This window comes from Canis lupus, chromosome 4, assembly GCF_003254725.2.
Source record: "Canis lupus dingo isolate Sandy chromosome 4, ASM325472v2, whole genome shotgun sequence".
Classification (NCBI taxonomy): domain Eukaryota; kingdom Metazoa; phylum Chordata; class Mammalia; order Carnivora; family Canidae; genus Canis; species Canis lupus.
In genome coordinates this window covers 81,539,035-81,555,156 of record NC_064246.1, presented here as the reverse complement: position 1 = coordinate 81,555,156, position 16,122 = coordinate 81,539,035, and the positions used below count along the sequence as shown (strand labels likewise).

The 16,122-nt window shown below is 34.4% G+C and overlaps 1 protein-coding gene across 1 annotated transcript in view; it reads right to left on the bottom strand.

Annotated features, from left to right (window-relative positions):
• Window positions 1-16,122, bottom strand: part of LOC112652718 (cadherin-10) — a 174,721-nt gene that overhangs the window by 16,486 nt on the left and 142,113 nt on the right. Inside the window, 3 exon segments of the mRNA XM_025436344.3 lie at window positions 5,446-5,582; window positions 10,090-10,343; window positions 11,894-12,081. Coding sequence (XP_025292129.3) covers window positions 5,446-5,582; window positions 10,090-10,343; window positions 11,894-12,081 — 579 coding nt within the window.

The window sequence follows — 16,122 nt, the reverse complement described above, 5'->3', positions numbered from 1 at the left end:
TTCAGTTATTATTGGCCTCAAGAGAACTACTATTATTTTGGAAAATCTTATAAAAGCACAATCCAGTGTAATTGAGTTCATATTGTATTTGTGTCCTTACCGTCTAAACATAGGAAAATGAACAAATATTTATTAAATCTTTGTCGTACAATATTATATTTTTTTTACTAAGTTTGTGGATGAAGAAATAATTTTAAATAAACTACTAACTTGCCCACGGTCATTAGCTCCTAAGAGGTAGTTGTTATATTACAACTTAGCCTTTTGACTACTTTAATCACGAAAAATATTCCAACAGCTACTCTAAACTCTCTTTATGGAAATTTTAGTATATAGCTACTAATTTTACAAGTTGGGTGGAAATTTACAGTAAAATGTAAGGCTTTGAATGTTTCAGTAATTGTTATTGGTACCTTGTCAACAATCCAGGCTCAATTTTGTATAACAAAAGTAGCTCAATAGCAACATATAGTATAATGATCAGGATTTTTTGTTTGCTACAAATACTTAAATCGAGTATCAAAGTTTTCACATAAAATATGCATTAAGAATTGTTTTGATTTGTAAATGGAAATTTAAAATATAAATGTCTATTTAGCTTAGTCTTGGGTAACAAACTTGTATTAATCGTAATGACAGTATCTCCACAATGGGATTTTCTAGACACTAGTATTGATATCTGAGAGTGTTTTGACATCTTAAATTCAGGTTATATTTATCAGCCTTTGTGATATCAAAATCTGAGTCTTTAGATATAGTTCAATTTTTGTGCCGACCTCAGCAAAATCAAACTGAAGTTCAACAGCACAGGAGAAAGGAGGTAATTAGCTAAAAACAAAGCGAAACAGAACAAAACAAAATAACAGATGAGGTGAGAGACAATAGCAATCTTACTAAATGGCCTTTACTAACATGGGTTATGGATAGTATCAGTTACCCTTGTGAAATTTAACGACTTTCTAATTTTACCCATGTAATTTTCAAATACAAGGGTAAAAAGTATTGTTATACACAGATAGGGAGTATATTACTATTCAAAAGAATTATTTCGGGATCCCTGGGTGGCGCAGCGGTTTAGCGCCTGCCTTTGGCCCAGGGCGCGATCCTGGAGACCCGGGATCGAATCCCACGTCGGGCTCTCGGTGCATGGAGCCTGCTTCTCCCTCTGCCTATGTCTCTGCCTCTCTCTCTCTCTCTCTCTCTCTCTGTGACTATCATAAATAAATAAAAAAATTAAAAAAAAAGAAAAAAAAAAGAGTTTTTAAAAAAAAAAAAAAAAAAGAATTATTTCTCCTCTTTTCTCTCCATGTAATTATAATATTACTAAAATAATGAAATCAGCACTTTTAAAAATACTGTGTAAGAACTGATTACTCATCAGGGTAAAAACTAAATCCACAAGGATAAATGGGCTTACAAGGTTGAAGTCCTACGAAGGGAGGCAGACATAATTCTAAATCCATGAGAAGTGTACTTTCTGCCTTCCATTTTTCAAGAGAAACTTTAAAAGACACCCTTTATTTAACACCCCTTTCCATTCTTAGTCTTTTTCACCCATATGCGTTCCTTTCCCAGGTTCTGATTTCACATTTGCTAATGGATTGTGGCCTATTGTTCATTTTTTAATATGGGTTGAAGAGTTCAGACCCTGGAGCAGAACAGAGATGCTTGGATTCCCAGATTCACCACTTACTCCTTGTGTGCCCATCGGCCAATTTACTCCACCTCTCAAATGCCTTAATTTACTCAATATAAATCAAACTGGAACTTCTATGGCGTTATTTGAAAAATTAGGTAAGTTAATGTATAAAACTATCAAAAACTATTATCAAATTATTAGCGTGTATTAGCACGTAATACATGTCACCTATTATTACTGAGGTATCTTTATTGTCACTGTGACACCTTTTGCATTTTCTTACATTACTTGAGAGCTTATGCTCTTTTACTGCACAATAAAAATAACATTAATTAGTTTCCCTACCATTCATACAGATCTGAAGAGAACTATATTTGGGGAGAAGTGGAGAAAGGAAAAAAAAAAGGAAGAAAAAATTATATCCCAGTCTTTTCCTACCTCCCCTAGTCCTAAAACCAGTTACAAATAGCCAGAGTTCACCTACATGGGGTTCACCTACAAATGAACCCACAACCTACCTAGAGCTGCACAGTTGCTATGGGTGTGAATGGTATGATTCTTGCATATTTCCTAGGATGTGCTTTTCATCTCCTTATATAGTCAGCAGACATAAGCAAAATATTTTCTCTCAATGTAGAGTCTGGACATAAAAATAACTCTCGTTGGTAGCACTTCACTTTCTAAGTATGCCACAGAGGCCAAGGGAAGCAGAACAATTTCAGATTTAAAAAAACTACAGTCAGTCCTTTCCTTGACACAAGAGGAAGATTCTCCAGAACGGTAAGATCCTTCCATATTTCCTAGAATCAGCTTTTTGCATCTCCTTATATAGTTAGTGGGCCTAAGCAAAATATTTTCTCTCAATGTAGAGTCTGGACATAAAAATAACTCTCGTTGGTAGCACTTCACTTTCTAACTATGCCACAGAAGCCGGGAGAGGCGGGACAATTTCGGATCTAAAAAACTGCAGTCAGGCCTTTCCCTGACACGAGAGGAAGATTCCTCAGCTTCTTTATAGATAACTCAAGCCTCTTCAAATCAAATGCTAAATCCACAAGGATAAATGGGTTTGCAAAACACCGGGCCTAGCGTCACCTATTTAAACAACAGCGCTTACACGAATCTTTTTACTGGTAGATGCTGCAGCTTATGCACAAGTGAAACCATAAGGCACTGCAAGAAGCATCATGGTAGACGGCATATTAACCACCTGATTCTCTCAGAGCCATCCAAGCACACTCTACTAATAGCAAGAATGTATCAGCAATAAGGGATCTTATCAGTGTGAAAGCGTTCCTATGTCTACACAGGCCTTCCCATATCCAAGAAATGGAAAGCTTAAATCACTATCTAGAAATCCAAGCCTTTTAGAAAGATGTAACTCTTCTACCTGTGAAGGCCAAGAATTTCCACTATCAAGGAACTAGGTATAGGTAATGGAGCTCTTTGGCCATAAACTTTGCTCTCCGTATCCCAGAATGTAATGCAATGATCATAGTAAAGTTTTCAGATGTGGTGAGAGGAACTCATTAGTTTCTACAACGGATTTCTACAATCCAATTGTGACCTTAATTTTAGATTTTGTATTCTTCAAATGGCATTTAAAAATATTTTTGAAGAAGAAAAAGAGAAGTTATTTCATGGTATAATGCACTAAATAATTACCTGAGGTGGTACTAGCCGTATGATGTGATATACTGCTGTGGAATGTAGAATTAAACTGTTAGAGGCAGGGCTTGAAAACGCATTGGTAAGAAGTACATTTAAACATCCTTCTGCCCCGCTTAGGGCTTGGCGTAATGCATGCTCACCACAAACCCAGTGCTTAAAATCTAGTAAAAACAATTTCCTATATGCTGTTTCCCTCTCTCCCTTATCCATTTAATACCCAGAACAACATAATGGGCCTCTGACTGCTTGTGGCTTGGCAGGTAGGCATTTCCAGCAGTTACTCCATAAATTGATTTCACTTAAGGGCAAAAAATAGGTTTAGTTCTTAAAAAGAAGAACGTAATTGGCTTAGCTTTTTACAGAATTGTAATTACTTCAACTAGCTTTAGAACTTAAATTTCTCAAAGTATCTGAAATGGAAAATGCAATTCCTAACTCATTAGGCTTGAATTAGGATCTTGAATCATGCAGAGAGCACAAACAACCATGATTCTGGAATGATCAGATTGGACCCTGTCGGGCATATCTAACTGTGGTGATATGGAGATAGATAATAGGAAATAAAAGCTTTTCTTAAAAGAAAAACGAAAAAAACAAAAAACAAAAAACAAAAAAAAAAAACACAACTCTTTGGTTGGCCTTAAAAGGCACAGCCATTTATATCTCACGACGGAAAAAACTGGGTCATATGGGTGGTGGAGGTAATCTGTATTTCAGAGCCAGATTTAAGGAGAAAGCAAAATCTTTGAATTCGTTGTTAATGATCTGCTCAGCTTAGTTCCATCCTTCTGAGACTTTTGATGACTTGGCCTCATCGTCCTGCTTTCCCAATGCTGGAATGGTGGCTTCAAATAAGTTGACCTTGATGTGCGTTTGTCAATTCAGCCTAGCGCCTCAGGTCTGGAATGTATGGGCTTAGTTTTGCAACATGATTCAGTCCCTATTAATGCTTCTTTTAAAACATAGTTCAAGAGTTGCTTTACACCAGTAAATCACAGAACAGGAATTAGAAACCACGGACAGGTTTGCATGCGTGGACAAAGGGGCTTCAGAGGCACGTGCAATTGTACAAAGCCTCACCATGAGGAGGGCCTCATGCTTATTTTAAGGCTCTGCGGTTGCCATGTTAAATGTCTGAGTCATTTTCTACCAAGAGGTCTGACATTTCTATTTCATAATGGGCTCCACAAATTATGTGGCAAGTCCTGCGATTGGGCAGTAACCTTTGCAATTAGAGACAGATTTGATTTGAAGCCTGGTTCTGCCTGTTATTCCTTGGATGGAATTTTATAAATTAAGTGTTGAATTAAGTACTGGATCTAGAAATAGAACGACTAGCTTTAAATCTCAGTTTTACTACTTCCGGCATTGTGACTTTGGGCAAGTTACCAAAACCCTTTGGAGCCTTAATTCCTTCTCTGTTAAATAAAGTCAATAGAAATATTAGTAAGAAAATTAATATGAAATTCTTAGACTAATACCTGGCACAGAGTGCTTAATATTAGCTATTGTCACCAATACCTTGGTTTCCTAATCTGCGAAAAGGAATAATACTACCTACATGTCTGTTGTTAAATGGTACACGCCCAGCATTTAGCATTGATGTTATTAGTGCCCATGTAATCAATCTAGTGTATGTATTTTCCCCCAAAGAGGATATCTTTACTGCCCAATTCTAGACGATTTTTATTAGTCAATATGAAATATTGATTTGGGATACCTGTAACTATCCTTCAATATATATAGAAACTACTGAAGTATAGGTGTTGAGAAGCCTTTTTTTTTTTGCTTGAAATCAATGTTTTATTCTTTTTTTGTTCAAGATTTTATTTTATTTTTTATTTTATTTTATTTTATTTATTTAAATAAATTTATTTTTTATTGGTGTTCAATTTACCAACATACAGAATAACACCCAGTGCTCATCCTGTCAAGTGCCCCCCCCAGTGCCCGTCACCCATTCACCCTCACCCCCGCCCTCATATTTATATTCTAGTTAGTTAATATATAGAGTAGTATTAGTCTGAAGCCTTTTAAAAACTTAAATTAAAATTACAGTTCATGTGTATAATGAGAAGAAATTATTTTTAATAATAATTATATGTTAAGTATTATAAACATGAAATTCATCTTACTGATTTCAGCAGCTATAACAGTAAGATTGTGCCATTGAGATAGTTCACGGTCAAGTGGCTTTGATGTATAAAGGGATCCATTTCCAGAATGTATGTTAAAGATCCTGTCAAGGTCGGTATGGCGATCCAAGGAAAATCTGAACATTGAAAGCAAGGAGAAAAACATGGCAATATTATTGGTTTGTGGGAGAAAATAGGTGCAATGCAAACACACGCACAGTAACCATATAATAATTTCATAAATGCACATAGTAGTGATGTAGAATGAGGATTGTTTCATTGATTTATCACACACACATGCACACATACAGAACCCTCACCCTCAACATCTTTACCTTCCTCCTCTTCCCAAGGCATGAGCTAGCACTTTGTTCAGCATTCAAAATGCTGACCTTCTAAATAGTCATTTTATCAAATCACTATCTATTGCCATATTCAACTAGATGCTGGGAAGCTGTTTTTTTTTTTTTTTTTTTTTTTGGTTTTGTTTTCCACAAAATAGTTGGCATTACAGGTGGTTACATTACCAACAACTTGACCTAGTAGTTGAAAATACTGTTAAGGAGTTACTGTAAGGATTGAATGCAAAAAAGCATTCCCCGAAGCAGAGTCGTTTTCTTAGTGCTGAAATTGGAGACATTAGTTCATCATAGTAGTAGATGATCAATGTATGATGATGTTTAGTTACTCCATGGCATATACCCATGGAGCTTCAGTTTGTTAAACACATGTACCATTAAAAAAATGTATACATATTAACTAGAGATGTTTTAAAACAGAAAAGTTTAGGATAGGAGTTTTTATACATTTGTACCAAATAAAGTCTCAGGGGGAAAAAAGAAAAGTCTTAACATATGTATAGAAAACAAATTATGCTGCAAATTGATTAAAGGCATTGTGTTGGGGGATCACTCTAAAGCCTAACACTGGGTTGATCCATCAGGTTGCTCTAGTTGAAATAAATCTCATTATTTGGATTATTTGGGGGAATTGTCAGGCAAGGTTTAAGATAGTTATACCCCTCATCACTACCTGCCATTTCACAGACCTAGTGGCTTACAAATGCTTTATAGTTCCTGAGTAAGCAAGCATAATCCTCAAGTTATATTTAATGCTCCATATTGAAAAAAATAAACAAAGCAAAACAAAGATGACAGGTCCAGGAGTAACATTCAGTAATGGCTTATCTTTTCCTAAGCCACAACCTTCATTTTTTTAAGGAAAATTCTATGAAATATTATTTTTAAATTGTGCTTTGTAAGTAATAATACAAAATAAATTTTAAGGAGCCCTAAAACTCTTCTCTCTTTTAATGTTCCAAATCTGTATGATATTTCCAAAAATCAGTTGAAACCAACAATCCTTATGATGGGTTTTGAATAAATTGCATTAAAAGAACAACTTAAGCTGTCAGTACAGCTAATGCGATTTTACTTTGGAGGACTGCTTATTTTAGATTTTTATTTTAAATCAGTTGTTAATGGAACGGATCAGAAATTAACAAATCTCCTTAATAAGCCCTAGCCCTCTCTATTAACACAACATGAATGCAGTTTTGCATTCAAACCACATATCTTACCATTCACACATACATTTGCAAAACATCGAATCTCTGTATCTGGAATAATTCACAAATTCTGTCTCAAGTTGACAAAATGCCTTTACTACTGAAAGACTCCATGTAAATTTTACCTCCTCCACCCGCGTGTTCCATGATTACCTAAAGTAGAAGCTTATTTATCCCCTTCCATCCTAAGGTACTTGTACCATTCATCACTAACTACAATATTGAAAGGTATCATTTACCACATTGTATTAGGAATTCATTTCAACATCAAAATGTGAGTTACATCTCAAAAAGGAAATCAAACCCGAAAAGACCCAAGCATCATTCTTGAAATGTGATAGGCACTTGTCTCATACTGAATCTTCTTCCTTTATAGACTGAGAACTCCTTGAGAAATACATTACTATCTGATAGGGGATCCACAAATATTTGTTAAATGGAAAAAAGAATAATTAAATTCTTTGGCATTTTGGCAAATAAGTTTCCTTATTTTTATAGAAATATGACATGAAATTGCAATAGGCAAATCAATATAAATCATTATTGGGCTTGTCAAATCATTTTATGTGTCTTTTGTTTTATATCTTATAATTTGGTTTAAAAGCTAATGACAAAATTTAGAGGATTATGTAAAATTATCTCAAAGATAGAGAGATCCTGGTTCTCTTTCAAACATTATATAATTATATTTTCCAATTTTCTATTGGCAAATAATTTTTGCTAATTTTCATTCTCCTTTTTAAAATCATTTTCAGAACATTTAAGTAAATCCCTTTGATTATTGCATTAACAACCATAATATGACCTAAACAATTTATAATACGTCCAGTATTATCATTTTCATAAATAGTAAAGGTATTTTATTTCTGATTTTATATATATAAGTATATATAAACATATATGTATAAAACCTGTATGACCTATCAATATTAACATCCAAAAACATTCAATTGCATTTTCTACATCAAGTTAGCGTAAATTCAATCCTATGAAACTCTTACAGCATAGATTTTGTTATTAATAAGCAATAACATCATTAATTCTGTTACCATATAGTATACATAAATGGATTCTTTCCTTAGGCTTGATTAAATATTTTATTCTTGCTTAAAAATCCTACAGGCATATTTTGATCTATAATAACCGTCAGTGTATAAGAGGATGCAAAATCTATTACATTGTGTGGAGAATATCTTTATATTGCCACTTTAAAAAACACTGGATTTAAATGGAACTCTTTTTAAAAATATTATATTTCATTTTTAAAAAAGCCACTTTAAAACCAGTAACACAGAACATAGCCTGTTGAGGTCACTTAGGAGAGCGATGCCAAGAAAATGCTTGGAAAGTACTGAATAGGTAAAATTAAACATGTATATTGGTTATATAAAAGCTTGAAAATAGAATTAAAATGTTCTGTAGTTATAAGTAAAAAATAAAAATAAAAAATAAAAAAAAATAAAAGCTTGAAAGGAAAAAAATACCCAAGCAATACAGCAATTTCAATGAAGACAAAGGGACTGAGGAAGAGGCAATTATGGGGAAGTCACGCTGGCAGCTGGGAACTCCACATGATTACCATATATGTAACCTGTGATGCTCTCTGTGAAAATAAGAAAAGGTAATCTGAAAGGACATAGATGGACCCAGAGCGTATAATGGTAAGTGAAATAAGCCAGTCAGAGAAAGACAAATACCATATGATTTCACTCATATGTCAAATTTAAGGAACAAAATAAATAGACAAAGAAAAGAATAAAGAGAGACAGACAGATAAACCAAAAAAAAAAAAAAAAGAAAAAAAGAAAAAGAAAAAAACAGACTCTAAACTACAGAAAACAGAGGGTTCCCAGAGGGGAGGTGGTCAGGAAATGAGTGAAAGAAGTGAAGGGGATTACGAGCACGCTTGTCTTGGTGAGCACTGAGGGATATATGGACGTGTCGAATCACTGTTCTGTTCACCTGAAACACGTAACACTGTGTGCTAACTACACTGGAATTTAAAAAAAAAAGCATAAAAACAAAACAAAAAAGAAATGTTTAGATAAAATTATATACATCAAATACTAATTTTCATATATAAAATATGACTTCACTTGAAAATGTGGCAGATCCTGGAGCATTTTTAACTTTAACGAGTCAGAGTCACATGGCATATAAAATTAGAGATTCTCGACATTTCGCTGTTGTATACTTCGGAATCAGAGAAGAGTGTGCTTGGAAATTGTTGACTATCCCTTAAACGCTTACTTGACTTGTCCATGGGGAGCAAGGGGGAGAAAATGAACCTGTTGAGAATAGGGAAGCGAATGAAATCCAAAACTCATGATGTACTAACGGTTTAAAATGAATAGTCAGTTTGATAATCAATATTATATATCTGTATAATATAAATATCTGTATTACTTTAAAAAGGACAGAACAAATGCCAATAAAAAACTTTTGAAGAAAAAAACAACTTTTGAATCTTTCTCATTTGTATGCATTTATTACATCTCCTATGTTTTTAGGCTGCCCTAAGAGAGCAAAGCGAAGCAAAAAAAAAAAAAAAAAAAAAAAAAAGGAAATTGAAATTACTCTGATCTTTCTGCAATGCTTCAGTTTTTTAAAAAAGTATTTTTGGATAAAGCCAAAAAAAAAAAAAAAAAAACAAAACCTCCCCTTCTATGGTAGTAGTCTAAAGGAGTTTCCAAAATGTGACATAACTGCATTGTAACATTGTTGTAATTATATTCTTTCTATTACAGCTCTCAACTTCACATAGTGTTTGACAACTGAAAGCCCAAATAACGAGACTTGGTTCCATTGTCGCACAGGTGCCACAGTGCCCTTCATCTGTACCCAGGTCAGAACAACAAATATGGTGAAGAGACAGATGATACAAGCTAGGTTTTAGGCTAAGAGGCCCCGGCCCCCAAACATTCAGAGACAATCTAAACACTTGCGCTCATCAGATTTACATACCCCTTACAGAGAGACTCATACATCTCAATGCATTAAATGCTATAAATAGATGTTCATGATCTCTCTATTTATTTTAATTCCCTTCCTTTCATCTCCAACATAGGCATAATTACCTAATGGGGCTAGAAGTAGAATCTGGGTCCCTTGCCATCACAGTACCAATGATCGTGCCCACTTCAATATCTTCGTGAACTTCAAACAGGTAGGAGGATCTGCTAAAAACAGGTGGTTCATCCACATCTTCTACAGAGATTTTTACGATCGTCGTGTCTTTAAATGGTCCCAGGTAATAAAACCGTGGATCCACATGGGTGTTTTCTGCTTCAACCTTCAGAGTATAAAGTCTTCGGCTCTCATAGTCAAGTGGCTGTATAAGTAAATAAATCATCAAATTAGAGTGAGGGAATTGGATTATAAGTCCCTTTCAAGTTCAAACCCCTTTGAGTTCTATTAAGTTGTTCATTAAGTGTAAACAATTAAAAGGAATCAAAAATAATAAGATAACCTTTAACCTATCAGGTTTCAATTTTTACTTTTCAGGTTCTCAATGTGTAATATTTCAGAACACAGGAAGATTAGATTTTTAATCTAACATCTTGGACAAATTAGAAAGGGTCTTAAAACCTAGCTTATAATGTGGTGACTCATTAAAAAAAAATGGGCTGAGAGATTGTGTGCTTATGTGTGCCTGGGTGTGTGCGGAAGTGTTGGCAACTGCTTCATGTTGGTAAGCCACAAATCCGGTCATCTTTTTACATTTATGCTGTGGTCCTGTCCATTCAGTTTAATGGTGTGGGACTACCTCAACTTTACAACATTTAGAAGACTAAGAGAACTTTCGACAGTTGTATGAAACACGCAAGATAAGAAAGACTTTAAAACAATAATAAAAAATAAAAATAAATAAAAATAAAAAGATAAGAAAGACTTTGAGTAAAGAGTACAGAGAAAAACTGATAGCAAATTAGTCATTGGGTTACATTATGAAAGAAAAAAGGAGAACGTAAACATCGATGTAGTTTGACCATCAACAAGTGTAAAGTCAAGCTCCTCCCTTCTTACTCCTCAAAAGGTATGTTTTGTTAACATTGAAAAAAAGACATTGTTGAGTCAGATTCCTTCCACCTTCCATTTTCATCTGATAAGGTGTAGATTCCATTTGCATTACTATTACTTTCCAGTCATGAAAAACAACAAAGAAGGTGGTCTCTCCTTTGCTGGTCACTGTCCATTTAAAAACATTTCTTGTGTACCTTGGCCTTTGCAACAGCATCTCTGGATAGTTTTGTGATTACTCAGTGCTTCAGTGGTTACTTCATGTTTTTAGGACACGTCATTAGGATCTAAGTTTTATTGGGCCTTGATTTTTTTTTTTATTATAATGGTGGTACAGACTATAAGGGAAAAAAATGAGTTACCTTTAAACTATATCACTGAGCATATGTTAGCAGAAAAGTTTAATTTACGTAGCAGAAGGGAAAATGTGAACAATTAAATTATCTTCCAAAATATGCTCTTTTTATTAGCAACTCTAATTATTGCTTCATACATCTGGATAGATGGCATGCTACTTTTTATGCCTCCAACTGTGATGATATATTGCCATTATTAGCTATTAACTACTTTTTCTTAAGAAAACAATGTTATTTTGGGGGAAGGTTAATAACCTGGTTCAGAAATAGAGTCACACGTATATTAATTCGCCTTTTGAATTTTCTACGACCTCGAGTTTCATGTTTCAATCAACAAAAGCATTTGGTCGAAATGTCTGAGGAGATCTTAGGCCTGATGTTTCTCATACTTGTGCACAATATAAGTCACATTTGGACTGACAGTGATGTCTCTCAATGGTTAATGCATGAGCGGATAGCACGTAAGGAAATTTTTATTTGCTGAATTTATACTGATGCCGCGCACCTTTTTCACAGTTATGATGCCTTCCTGTGTGTCCTTCTCAGTTATGATGTCAAACATATCAGTCCCATCACCATCAATAATTCGATATTCAACTTCTGCATTTTTCCCAGTGTCAGCGTCAGTTGCTTTTACGCTCCCAATGGCTGTGCCAACTGGGGAAGACTCAAGAACACGAAGGTGGATGGTGTCTGCAAAAAAATATAGAAAAGGGAGAAAGAGAGATAGAGAGAGATAGAGATTTCTCAATAGAATATTCAAAGTGAATTGTGTATGAGAAAATATTATAAATCTTGAACTCTACACCAATGCTGACTGATTAATGAGTTGAATACACATGATTCAGATAAGACTAAATTAAGGTCTAGAAATGTAAAAAATGGAATTTGAGGGCTTGGGCCTGTGCACATTACAAATAGTGAGTACCAGCCTCTAAGAGTGTTAACAATTCTGGCTTGAAAATGAGCACATTGTCTTTTTTTTTTTTTTTTTTTTTTTGCACAAATAACTACTAGAGATCAGCTTTGACTGCAGAGAGGTACCCGTGTTTATACAATCACCATGAATCCCAGAATATACAGTGAATATTTATATTTAATTGTTTTTCCCTCTGTTGTATTTAGTTATTGACTATTGTTAGGTTATTTCTGCTAAAGGACCGAATGTCACAAAATTCTGTGAAATCAGCTGTTAGTAGGGAGGAATCCTCTTTCTCTTTGTGGCAGGAGAAACAAAGGATGGTCTGTGGGAGAAATACAAAGAGGCCGTTCACAGTGTCAATTCTGACAAACTCCCCTCTATTCCAGTGCAAAACAGAAATTTATCTAAGCCTCCAGCTCACCTACTTGTGCTTCCAGTGGGAACCAACCTCTTCTCCTAGTGAGATTTATGTTCTAGCATCTGACCATAAACTACATATTACTGACAGATTAATTGACCTGAAGCACACTTCTGATTGGAGCACCTGCATGCTCCTAAACCTTACAGAATTCTCCTGAATAGACACAAGAAAGCCCAGACCTCTTATCCAGTTACGCTCTTTCTTGAGTGTATCTTTCTCAGTGTATTTTCCTTTAGTCACTTCTATGAAAGATTTGCACCAAACTGGACTTTTCAAAGTTTCCCTGTCTAAATCTCAATTTCCTAAATCTCTCTCTGTTTTCCATGTGGCATTTCCCTCACATAAAAGTCTTCTCCCACTACCTTCTTATAATCACAATGGAATTTACCAGATAAAAGAAAATGGTGCTGTTACAGTATTATGGTAAGTGTTTGGAGGCTGTGCTCCTCAAAATGCACATATTGATGCTCGATCCCCCATTCAGTACCACAGAATGTGGCTGCATTAGGAGGGAGGGTCTATAAGGAGATAATTAAGGTTAAAGGGGATCATTAGGGTGGGCTCTAATCCAATATGACAGGTGTCCTTACAAGAAGAGGAGTTCTGGACACAGGCACAGAGCACATGTGAAGACACAGGGAGAAGACAGCCATTTGGAAGCCAACCAGAGGCCTCAGAAGAAACCAACCCTGCTGATCTTGGGCCTCAATCTTGGACTTTTACCTTCAAAATCTGTGAGAAAACAAATTTCTGTAGTTTTAGCCACTCAATCCGTGGTACCTTGTTATGGCAGCCCTAACCACCTAACCCAGGCACCTCTATCTGTTTCCTTTGGGATGTCGTTTTCATCAGGAGACAGCAGTAAGACTTGGCTTCCAGTAACCCCCAGTTGGTTTCAGCCTGTTTTTTGTTTGTTTGTTTTTATATTTTCCTCTCCATCTATTTTTGGTAACACGTTATTGAAAGCAACTCTGAACTCATTGCTTGGCTACTGTCCTATTGGCTCTCTACCTGCATATTCAGATGGCTCTCACTCACCTCCTTCACATGACTGCCTCAGAGGCTTCATCAATAACCTTGATGAATATAGGCTTATTGAAAAGCCACTCCTACTCATTCTACATATTACTCACAACAGCTACTCATCATACTCTTTATTACCTTTTCAGAACATTGATCTTATGGATATTATTCAGAGCTTCAAACTTCTTTGATTGGTCCCATTATTCTTAAAATAAAACATACATAAGCTGGCCTTCCATAAATTGGCTTCTCTGTCTTATTATCCTTTCTCTTAACTAATATTCTCCACAATACTGTCTCTTTTTAGGTTTAGGTTTTTCCAATATGTTTTTCTTATTTTGATTTTCCACATAACTCTTTGCCTGGCAACCTCTGACTCTTCCTTTTGAAAACACTATTTCACTATACTTCCATCACAGGACGTCACCAACTCAACCTATTTACTACAAGAACTTTCTTTAAAAAATTAAATTTTATAGCAGCAAAATAAATGGATAAGTTGATTTATTACACTGTAGTAGAGGTAGCTTTATAAAATATAATAAGAATATCATTGCTCTACTGAAGCCACATATTATTGATGTTAGGATAATTTTTAATTTCATCATTTAGTTTGCAATGTCTCTAGAAGTTGCTTTCTGTTAAAATCTTCAACCATGATTATCTATTCTCAGATCAAGAGTATATGTGAAATATAGCCACAATAATACTTTTTTCAGGTAATGATTAACCAGCCCAAGAACATGGAATATATGGAATATTTAACAAAATAAAAATAATTTGAATTATTTGATTGATATGTATATGAAATCTGCACAAAACCTCTAGAGAATATAGATTTTTTTTAAAATGGACATGAAACTTTGAATCCCATTTGATAAATAATTAAATTATTAGATATGTTTCAATACATTTTAACAAATCAGTATCAACTAAATTCTCTGATCATGCTACAATTAAGTCAGAGGTTAATATGAAAAAGATCACTCCCAAATACTCATATCCATGAAAAGTTAAAAGAAAAAAAGTAATTTCTATGTAACTGATGGTTCAAATAAGATACAAATATAGAGATCTAAAAATAATTGAAAAATCAATGAAAAGAAATTAAAACATGAGGCATAGAAAAAAATTCTACTTAGAGAAGAATATTTATAACTTTATGTGTTTTTATACAAAGAAAAGACAAGCTGAAATTAATGAGCTAAGCATTAAACATAAGAACCAGGAAAGAAAGACATAATAACCATAAAAGAAAAAAAAGTAAATAATTATGATAAAAACAGAAAGTAATCAAGTTGAAAACAAGTATAGGAACAAGAGAATAAAAATGCCAAAAGTTAGTTTTTTCAAGGACTCACAAAATAAATAGATATGATGAAATGGTTCATGAAAAGGAGAGAAAGAGCAAAAAATATTAAGAATTATTTTTAAAAATGCTACTAGAGAAAATGTAGTGACAAGCAATTAGAGCGTATTATGAACACTAGTAAGTCAATAAAATTAGCTAGTTAGCTAGAGTGGTAAATTCCTAAAGATAATTAAAAATATATCAAAGCTACTAAAGAGGAAATAAAGCATGACTTAAAATATGATTTAACACATAATATAATATGTAATATATTATATGATTTAAATGATCCACCCTCCTAAATATTAGCATCTCAAATATTTTTAAGGAACATTCATAAAACAGAAGATTCCTTATTTTCTGTTCTTTTTTTTCTTTTTTAAAAATTGTATTCATGTATTCATGAGAGACACACAGAGAGAGCCAGAGACACAGGCAGAGGGAGAAGCAGGCTCCCTACAGGGAGCCCAATGTGGGACTCGATCCCAGGACCCTAGGATGACACCCTGGGCCAAGGCAGACATTCCACTACTGAGCCACCCAGGTGCCCCCTGCTTTCTGTTCTTATGTAAAGTCTTCTGGAGTAAAGTAAATGAGGCTTCTTTCCCACCTCATCATGAGATCAGTATAATCCTGACACCAACACCAGACAAGAGCCCAGGGGTTATATAGTGTGCACTAAAATTCAAGATCCATCACATCTAATTGTATAACATTCAGCAAGTTCATTTTTAATTTTGGATTTACCATCATTTACATTAAGTTTAGTTTTGGGGAAATGCTATTTTAATCACTTCACTATTAACTAGTTCTAAACCCTGTTTGGATTTCACCAGCTTTCTCATTAAAGTCTTTGCAGAGATCCTAATTTGCATTTGGTTGTCATGTTTTCTTACTCTCTCCAATCTGTGAGAATTTTTTAGTCTTTCCTTGTCTTCTATGACCTTGACACCTATGACCTTGACACTTTTAAGGAATACTGATCAGTTAGTTCCTCTGTAAAATGTCTTTCAGTCT